Below are 10,594 nucleotides of genomic sequence, written 5' to 3'. Positions count from 1 at the left end.
GGTGAGGTAACTACAGATAACAAGCATGTACTGTAGAGCATACATACACATAATATATGTATATATTTTTAAAGCTAGAGAATATACATACATGTTATATATACATATATTTTTAAAGCTATAAGAGAGGATTTTGAATGTTTTTACCCAAGAAATGTCTGAGGTAACAGTTATGCTTATCCTTAACTGAACATTACAAGGTAATACATGTATCAAGACATCACATGGTACCTAAAAAAGAAAGGAATTTATCATCTGCCTATATTTGCTTCAATTTTACTCCTGTGTTTGGTAGTACTTGGATAATAACGATTATGATAAAAAGTACCACAGGAAGTTCAGTCACAATTTCTTTGGCATTTATTTTGCTCCAGACCCTGTTAGTCTTCACAACTACAGCTGAAAATGAGGGTTTATCATCACATTATACAAAGAAACTCAAGTTCAGAACATCAAGTTGTTGCCTAAAGTCACACCACTACTAAACCTCAGGATCTGGACTTGAATCCAAAGAAGTGTGCCTGGAAGCCCCGCCCACTCCAGGACACCACCCCTCACAGAGCACTCACAGTGCCAGCACAAGGGCCGAGACCCTTAGCTAAGTTATTTATTCTTCAAAACAAACATATAATGTGGGTGTCGCTATTCCTATTTTGTTATGAAGACTGAACAGAGAAGTTAAATAACTTAAGGTTGCAGAGCTAGTCTGGGCAGAATAGTCACATCAATGCCAGCTTGTCAGCTTCAAAGTCTGTATCACCAGGCACCTGCCATGGGAGCTTAATGAAGAACTGTGCTCTCCCCACCCCGCAGCAAAGATTTGATAAAACAGAATTTGCTGTAGCTATAAGAAGATGGGATAATATTTATCAAGTAAGAGTCTTGTGACTCACATCCCTAAGGCCCAGAACTGATAAGGCTTCGTGTGTGTGTGTGTGTGTGTGTATGCATGCACACACACGTCCCAGCAATATCTAAAGAAGAAACTCTTGATACCGAAGGAGAAAACTGAGTTGTTCATGTCTATTTCTTTTTAGTTACTGAACCTAAGGCTGCTCAGCTTTAAAATCAAAACCAGCATCGAATGAGTCTCAATTTTAAAGCACGGCACTCATTGCAGCTCCATTTCATAACCAATTACGTGATTCTTCCCAGAGAAAAACCTCGCAGATGATTTCGATTCTTCAAATTCTCCTTGTTTATCAAACAGATTACAAGAGCCAAATGGAAATGAATGTCCAGCCCAGTATCAGACACAACTGAATGTTTTCAGAATGATTAAATAAGCCAGAGAGGGAATGTCAATGCAATTTATGTAATTTTATTTTGATATAATCTCAAGTTTACAGAAAACCTGCAAAAGACTGTCCACATACCTCTACCCTTATTAACTACTGATTAACCTGTTGCCCTATTCCTTATACTATCACATTAATTTTATGTGATAGTGTATAATAATTTTATAGCATTTTATAATCAGTATAAATAGATTTCAATTCAATCTAAAGGAATCATTTTGCTGCTATGAGAGTAAATCTGCATCCAGTTTCCAGCCTTCGTACTGGAAAGCTGATGTAATTTACCCAAATCTGAAGTCCAGACCCAATCAGGGGTGATGACCCCAAAATATCCACTGTTGGGGCTCAAAATAGGATATTCCGAAGTGTGATGCTTTGAAATGCTGAGCACTCTGAGTCAAAGCGAATTGGAAGGCCTCAGAAGCTGCCTTAGAACCAAAGTCTCTCGTACCTGCCCTTGCTCTTCCCTCCGAGCTCGGGGAGATGCTGTCTCTGCACTTCCCTCCAGGACAGAGGAAACTTCTTCCAAAGAAAAATGCAACTGTCTTAAGTTTCCCTAGGAATCTCATCAAATAACCAGGCAAGATTAACGAGCAGAGAAGAGACGAGACTGAATGTCATCACCAGGCACAAACAGATGCTTCCTCTCATCTCCAGAGGGCAGCTCCGACAAACACAAAGAACAAGACATCCTTGGTTCCCAGGAAGTTCCACCATCACCTTCCTGTAACTCATCTCCACCTCCCCCAGAGCTCAGACCACGGTCTGCATTGTGGGATCATCCATTTGTTGTAACATCATTTACTACACGTCTAACCTTGCCAACAGGACCCCCACACCCTTCTCTCCCCTTTGAAGAATGTATTTGAGCTTCAACCATTGACCCTTTGTTTTATATAACCATATATGTTTTATTGAACTATGGTCCATTTGAGTGCGGGTTTTTCTTTGGTTAATCTGTCTACCATTCAGTGCAGCAAAACTTCAGAGGGGAGAAGGGGGATTTCCTTTCTCTCCTGAACTGTAGCAACATTCATTTCAATGTGAGCTTATTTTTCAAAGAAAAATGATCTAACAGCCTTTTAAAAAAGTTATTATTTTTAAAACAATATTTTATAACTAAATCCACAAATGAAAAAAAGAATCTCATCCAAGAAAGTTACCAAATGATAACAATCAACTCCTAAACTGCCTGGCAATGACAATCAATATGATACCACCAAGACAGCTCCATGGACATTTGAACCTCCATTCCTCTGGAACGAACAAGGCACTTCATTTCAATTATTCAGCATATCTCAAAGCTAACTAGGAAAGGCCTGAACGACCTTGAAACCTTCCCCCATTAGGTTCCACAGACACTGCCACAGTCAGATTTTGGGAATCATCTGATCATAACTGGTTCATGTAACACGTCGTGAGGTGAAGGGCCAAACACCCAGTGCTGACACAGAGCCTAGCACACCTTGGTGCAGACTTGTTTGAGGACATCACCTGGGCAAACAGCCTTCCCTGAAAGAATTCACGGCACAGACTCCTGAAACAGTGATGGGTCAGATGTGTGGCAGCAGGCAGATGCGTCGAGGCTTCTTCTACTTGTCTCCGGCTGCCTTCCTCTCCAGCTGGCTTCAGAAGGACTTTATTCCCAGTGTCCACTGAAAATACAACCTGGATTCACTCAATAAATATCTCGTAAGGAGGTCACATGAAAAGATTGCTCCAATTCACTCTTGCTGGTGGGTTTCCAAGGGTGAAATAAGACAGTTCTTGTCTTCTCGGTCATGAGGAAGCCATTGTCACTAAATCTCCCTGGGATGCTTCCCACATCCAACCACACAAAGGGAGCAACAGCGGAGGTTTTCAGATCAAAAATGAACGTGTCACCCTTCTGAGAGATGTTGGCCTGAAAAAAAGAAAAAGCATAAATGTAGCGAAGGGTGAAGAAGGGCTATATAGTGACATGCAATCCCCATGAGAACACTCAAGTGTGCCTACTAGGCAGTGCACTACCTACAACTTTGGCTCTGTCACTGCTGGAAGTCAAATATTTTGTGTATAGTTTCAGATACTTCCCAATTACACACAAAATTATTTCAGGCTATGGGGAAATACCAAATTCTAACCTCAACCCAAAGAAATATGCAGTCTCCTATGATTCGGGAGGCCACGTCACGCAAGAAGCTCAAAGCTTTGTAGCTTCGGCCGAGCATCACCGAGAGCGATACATTTCTGCCTAAGGGCTGGGTGGTTTAAATGACTTTCTAAGGCCATAGCTAGACCTAGTTGCAGAGCACAATTATGGAGCTGGTAGTCGGGCCTTCTAAAAAGATCCAGGAGTCTAGAAAGCACCCTGCCAGGCAGTTCCAGAAGCTCAGCCATCCTCTTTTATTGCACAGTAAAGTCATATTAATAACATTTTTACATGTTTAGATTCCAGACACCATCAGCGAAAAGAGAAAGTGCTATTTAAATCAGGTGGGCCCCACTGCAGTTAATTAGCCAATGAACATATGCCCAGAGAGAAGAGGACCGGCTGTCCACAGCAGGAGGGTGTGCAGGCCTCTCTTGCTGTGAGGATGGCGTTGAGTGTGACCTTTTGAGCTGTGCACTGGTCACACAACGTGGCTCCTCAACACACACACACACACACACACACACACACACAACCTGGCAGAGTCTGCTTTATACATCACGTGACACATAAGGCATTTCCAGGAGCAATTTTTACTATCTATAGTTAGCCTTACATATTTGTAGGACTGTGATTCGAGGTTCCGAGTTATAAAGAAAACCAACGCTGAAAGCAGCAGATCAGAAACTGAAGCACATTAGGCATATTTGGAGAGTCAGAGACTCGGGATTGACCTTAGATGTCAAATATCCACAATCATACTACTCAGGGAATCTGGCGAAGACCCTAAAGCAGCTACAGTGAGGTTCACAGGGCTCACTCTCACTGGCCTCAGCTACTGCTGCTCCAAGGTCAAGGCCAGAAGAAACACTGGTGCCTTGCTCTCTCTTGTTGCCTACCTCAGTTAGGAAATCTCATCTCCATGCATCTGATTGCAGATTCTAGGGTCCAAACCTGCCCCCTGATAGGGAGAAGAAGTTTCTAGCATCTCCCTTAGAATAGTACAGTCAAGTACCTGGCCTAAGTAAGTTCAAAATAAATGTTAACAGTATTAGTACTATCATTACTACCACTATGTCTCTTTTGGAAAGACATGTCTCACTGAAATCCAAAGGACAAGGAAGAAACCCTATATCTCTCTCCCACCAACCCAGTTATCTCGGGGTAATGAAAACTTAGCAGAGCAAAACATTGTTTTAAAACTCATAATTTTAGAGAAGACATATTTGGCCAGTATATGGTTTTCATTTCTGTGTAAGCACATGTAATTTCCTTCATATCTGTCCTACATAGTCATTACAGATAAGTCAGGCTTCATTGTGAAAATATTTCACCATTAATTTTCCATTGTTAGGCCTCTTTTCCATAACGTATATGGACTGGGTGTTTTAGGTAATTAGTCCTAAAGTAAATGTACAAAATCCCTCCCAATGGAGTCAAGCAGTAAAACAAATTTAACACTTGCTGAAAGTGGAGAAACTTTCTCAAAAAAAAAAAAAAAAGGGCATTGGGGGTGAGGAGGTGACTGAGAACTCAATCAACCAGATACCAAATTCTCTGGCGGCTCAATTTGTATACCAACACACACTGAACGTCTAATTTGCTCTTGGAAAGTAAGGGATTTGATGACTAAGCTACCTCAAAGCAATAAATCAAAGAGAGTAAGAGTATAAACAGACGACTTAAACACTCAAAAGTAAGTATTTTCACTGGGCCCCAGGTGCTCTCTCGCCACAGGAACTTGAGCTCCTGACTTCTCCTCTCTAACCTGGTTTTTTCACTTGCAAATCACAGATGATAACACTTCAGGGTTGTTGGGAAAATGAGAGACTGCACAGAAAGGTGCCTAGAACGGAGGGAGGCTGGAACCTGGTCAAGGCGCTGCCTCCCCTGGCACGGTGCCAGCCCCACTGGGGGAGAGGGGAGGGGCAGCATGAGCAGCAGTAACCCAAACTCTGGCCGATCTTGAATTAGAAATAAACAGCATTTGATCTTGGTCATCCTTCCCCAGGGCCTCAGGCACAGTCAGCACCAAGGGGGTGGAATTTGCAATCAGAGGCCACAGTGATGTTGAAACCTAGTGACACCGTAACCCCGTGCTTACAGTGATGTGCGCCTCCAGGAGCCCCACGGCCTCATCCAGGGAGGACAGGAAGTGATAGTTTGTTGGGCTGAAGAGCTCCGAATCGGTTGAAAGGAAAAAGGAAACCACGCAGCTTTTCCGCGTACAATTCCCACATCGGTTCATCAGTTTCGACACGGGCTCTTTATAGAGGGGGACGGCCTTCCCGGCTTTGATCACAAGCTGGCTAGTGACAAGCGAGCACACAGGCTGCAGGGAGCTCCAGGAGTGGACTCGCACCTGGGGAGAAAAGAAACAAAGTGAACGTTCCCGGTCCCTGGGCTTTTCAGAGACCAGTAGTAGTGATCGCCCAAAGTCCAAATAGCAGAAGAGCTTTTTTTTTTTTTCCCCAAAGATTTATTTATGTCAGAATTACAGAGAGAGAAAGAGAGAGAGAGAACTTCCATCCACTGGTTCACACCCCAAATGGCTGCAACAGCCGAGGCTGGGCCAGGCCAAAGCCAGGAGCTTCTTCCAGGTCTTCCATGTGGGTGCAGGGGTCCAAGAATGTGGGCCATCTTCTGCTGCTTTCCCAGGCGTATTAGCAGGGAACTGGATTGGTAGTGGAGCAGCCAGAACTTGAACTGGTGCCCATACAGGATGCCAGCCCTGCAGAAGGCAGCTTAATGCACTGCACTTCCGTGCTGATCCCCAGCAAGAGTTTTAATCCCAGCCCTATGAAGTTCCAATTAATTATGTGACCAAGTTGTTCAAACTCCCCAGGTTCCATTTCCTCATTTGTAAAGTGGGACTAATTGGGGCTGGTGCTATGGTGAGGAGGTTAAGCGTACACCCACAGTGCCGGCATCCCATGAGGGCACTCTGAGTGAGTCCCGGCTGCTCCACTTCCTATCCAGCTCTCTGCTATGGCCTGGGAAAGCAACAGAAGATGGCCCAAGTCCTTGGGCCCCTGAACCCATGTAGGAGACCTGGAAGCAGCTCCAGGCTCCTGGCTCCAGCCTGGCCCAGCCCCACCTCTTGCAGCCATGTGAGAAGTGAACCAGCAGGTGGAAGATCTCCTTCTTTGTAACTCTTTCAAATAAATAAATCATTTTTAAAAATAGGAATATTTGTGGCATTAATTTCACAGGTGACTGTGAGAATTTAAAACATAATCATGTAATCGAAAATGAATCTTGATGTGAATGGAAGGGGAGAGGGAGTGGGAAAGGGGAGGGTTGCGGGTGGGAGGGACGTTATGGGGGGGAAGCCATTGTAATCCATAAGTTGTACTTTGGAAATTTATATTCATTAAATAAAAGTTAAAAAAAACATAATCATGGAAGATGCAGTACCTGGTGCATTATAATTTTTCTATAAAATGATCTGTGTTCAGTGTTGACATCCTCCAAATAGTAGCCACCTGAGAATGTTAGTTTCCACCCTTTCTTTGTATTTAAGCTTGTTTTAAATAAAAGTTCATTTTTCTGCCCGTTCTAAATACTCTCACTGATTTCCACTGTAACATCCCATTTTTAAACATTTTTTGGCAAAGTCTGCACTATTTCTAGCTTCTCATCAAATAAATAAGCTTACATTTAAGTGGCACTTTACAGCTTATGTAGTTCACTTCCATCTAATTTTTTTTCACTATCATAGAAATCCTTTTAAGCAAACAGGTAGGTATCAGTTTATAGAGGAGCAAATACAATCTCCAAGACTCCAAGGCTCTTGTTTAAGGTCAGGTATTAAGCGGCAGCGTTTTAATCTAAATACATGTGTTGTAACTCCAAGAACGGCCCATTTTCAACCAGACTCTAGAGCCATCTGAATACAAATAAATTTGATTTTTCTCAAAAGTAGGATAAGCAACCAACTAAGTGCGCGTGGCGGTTACGTACGGTGAGCCTGACTTTGCAGTTGGAGTGGAGATCCGACACGCCATAGATGTTTAACGCGCTCTGGCTCTCAAAGCCCACGGCCAGCAGCGGAGCGAAGAAACGCCGAGCGAAGTAGTGAAGCATCTTCCACTTGCCCCCGTACTCTGCAAGCAACCAAGAAAGTGCAAGATGGGCAGAGCCCGGTGCTCAAGGGAGGCGCTGAGGCCCAGCTTGGAGTGGCTCACCCTGATTCTGGGGAAGAAGCGCCCAAGGGAGCCAATGGCCGAGGAACCCATGAGGGTGAACAGCCCGGGAGCATTTTGGATACTAAGTCACGTCCCCTCACAACATCTGGGTAACAGGTTTTAACAAATCACTTTACACGGGAAGAAATGGAGGCTCAGCTCTTGATTCCAATTTGGGGCAGCATTTTGAATCCCGATCTCCCTGCTAGCATGCAGGCAATTTTGCTAAGACCTCCACAAGGGAGTGGTCCTTTTTGCCAGGCACACACAGAGGAAGAAATTAGCAGCACTGGCAGGCAACACCTGTTAACAAGTATTCACTTAGAAATCCCTTAATACTCAAAGTCTCCTTTTCCCATAGGCACAAAACCCCATGAGCAAACCAAAACAATGACAACACAAATGTGGCTGACAAGATCAGACTGGGAGAAAGCATTGAAACCAGCAGCATTGCATGGCTGTGCCTCAAATACAAGGACGAGTTGTCAAGGTTCCATAGAACACTGTGCCTTGCTGGCATGTGTAGTGTGCTCAACGCACAAACTTGATCTTTCTCAGCATTGCTCTCTTTCAGAAAAAAACGACTTCCCCACAAAGCACCTTTATCATCAAGCCAGCAGGAGCAGGGGTGCCAGGACACACAACACCAGCCGTGCAGATGGGGCCATGTGGTTTGGAAGTTCAGACAATACTAATTTAAGGGTTTTATTAAAAAAAAAAAAATCAACTCCAGGCACTTCAGTTCCAACTAGTAGCACTTCCTCCTAACAAGATAGGTGGGGAGGGGGTGGTGTGAAGAGGCTTTTCCTACTGGATCTCTAAAGCGAACTAGAACTTAAACTTGAAACGTTTTTTCACAAAAGTGAGGTGGCTCAGACCTGAGGTAACTTACGCACTCTCATGTGTGATATCCATTCCAGAGGAAAGGCCACAGACAGATACACTTAAGGGAGCAGGAACTAAAGCAAAAGGCTTCGTTGCTGCACATCCCAGGTTACTCACCAGTGATAAAATTTGGATACCAACAAAATACTCTGCATTACAGGCTAAAACTCTCCTAATTTTTGGCTTTACCATTAGCTATGTAGCTTTTCAAATTTATGAACCAAGCAGAAGGCCCAGGTATACTTTTGTATTTGGAATATTATAAATTAGACTAGTTTTTAAAAATAAATATATGCACCCTATAGATTCTAAGTAGCTGTTAATCCCTTTAACATATCACCATTGCAGGCAATAAGAGGAGATACGTCCCTCCCCTACCTGCACGCACTATTAACAGTGGATTTATTGGCCCATCAGGGGCTATGAGGCTACCCAGACTGGGAACAAACACACCATGCTTTGTCGCAGCTTCTCCGTGGCACCACTCTTCTGTAATAAGTGAGGAGTTGGTGACCCTCTCCATGGAGGCAGGGTCCTGCCAGAGTTAGAAACCAGCCCAGGACACTCCTGTACTTTCTATGAAGAACTCACATGCATAGTCTACATGCAATCGCTTAAAAGAAGATTTACAAAAACAGGGCTGTCCCATTTCTGGAATTGAACTCTATACTTTCGAAGTCCATACCTCATTCACACATCATCCACAGCCAGAAGGCAAGAGTTATGCCCATGTGTGTTGGCTATCTTTTAAGCAACATGGAAGGATATTCCATCCCACAGTACATCTCTGATTCTCATTCTGTGTTACACCTTTTATCCGGTTCTTGTTGATGGTTTGGTCAGAGACGCTTGATCAAAAACTTAATCCCTGCAAAGCACCCATCTGGCATTAATGAGGGCGTATCTGGAATGAGCTGCCTTGCATTTGCTTTCCCGGCCAGTTTAACAGCCTCACCCAGCAAACGGGCCTCTGCTTTATGGCCTGAACTAGTATTTCTATTATTAACTGAACTTTGCTTCAAATCACCTCTAGTGAAGGCCAAAGACTCTTCACTATTTCTTCAATTTTTTTAAACGTACCAATGTAGATGGAATAATTCAAATGGCAAACTCTATGTCAGTCGTCTCACCTGTTGCTAGTCGAGCTCATACAACTGGTAACCTTTCCTATTTGAATTTTTGACTTTACTACCTTCGACCCAAGAGATAAGAAGGAATAATAAGGTGGTCTTATAGACTTAAAATGGGGGAAGACTCAGAGGAAGGGGCATTTTAACACTTAACTGGCCCAATCCTACTTGGTTGAGTGCCTCTACTCAGAGCAGGGATACTTAAGTTCATACTCTCTTGGCCCTGGAAAGCCCCCTTAAATAAGTTCAAAATTTTGTGCAACAATTGCAAGACACGTGGCAGAGGTCTTCATATAGGGATGTCTCCTGTTCTTAGCCTGCTGCTATCACTTTGCACAGCACAAGTGCTCATAATGAGGCTGCTGCTAAGGCTCACAGAAAGCCTCAAGGTGAGCAGGATGGCTGCAGTTCACAGACAGGTCCCAGGAAAAGTCTCTAATAGCTGAAGTTCTGCTGGGTTCATCTGATCTGTCAGGCTCTGTGTGTTCTCAGTCTACCTTCCCACAGCTACTGCTTTATCTCCCCCACACAAAGAATGCTCCCACACTTACCTAGAGAGGCCCAGGATGGAGCCTGCCAGATGTCATTCAGCTGCCAATAAAGTGCCCCCATGGTGTGCCCTTCTCCATTCACTATCTCACTGCGGCTGCGGAGGTAGAATTCAGTTTCTGTTTTGACACACTGGGCCTGTACCACCTGATTCAGAAGAAAACATCCACACACAGGTGTTACTGTTTGACATACGCTGTCTAGTCCTGGGAAAATTACAGGTTTGAGGTCTGTGTAAGTTTTTTAAGGCAAATTAGATAAGTTTGGGGATTTGATAGGCATTAGGAATAACTTATTGTACCAGACCTAAAATTAGCTCCTTAGCATGAGAGAAGCTCTTGTCTTCACTGCAGCTTTATCTGCAGAATTAGTGTTTGATTTATTATAGCAATGGGTAACTTGGACCAGCATCGT

The 10,594-nt window shown here is 43.7% G+C and overlaps 1 protein-coding gene across 1 annotated transcript in view; it reads right to left on the bottom strand.

The window, feature by feature from the left end:
- Nucleotides 1–1,299: 1,299 nt before the first annotated feature.
- Nucleotides 1,300–10,594, bottom strand: part of MANBA (mannosidase beta) — a 131,412-nt gene continuing 122,117 nt past the window's right edge. The window contains exons 14-17 of the mRNA XM_051819549.3: nucleotides 10,183–10,327; nucleotides 7,393–7,535; nucleotides 5,534–5,791; nucleotides 1,300–3,201 (exon numbers count right to left, since the gene is read on the bottom strand). Coding sequence (XP_051675509.3) covers nucleotides 2,977–3,201; nucleotides 5,534–5,791; nucleotides 7,393–7,535; nucleotides 10,183–10,327 — 771 coding nt within the window. The 3' untranslated portion in view covers nucleotides 1,300–2,976. The remainder of the gene's footprint in view (nucleotides 3,202–5,533; nucleotides 5,792–7,392; nucleotides 7,536–10,182; nucleotides 10,328–10,594) is intronic.

The sequence above is a fragment of the Oryctolagus cuniculus genome, chromosome 8, assembly GCF_051225735.1.
Source record: "Oryctolagus cuniculus isolate XC-2025 breed Fujian yellow rabbit chromosome 8, ASM5122573v1, whole genome shotgun sequence".
In the NCBI taxonomy this organism is placed as follows: domain Eukaryota; kingdom Metazoa; phylum Chordata; class Mammalia; order Lagomorpha; family Leporidae; genus Oryctolagus; species Oryctolagus cuniculus.
The sequence above is the reverse complement of the archived record's forward strand: the minus strand, read 5'-3'. Positions and strand labels throughout refer to the sequence as shown.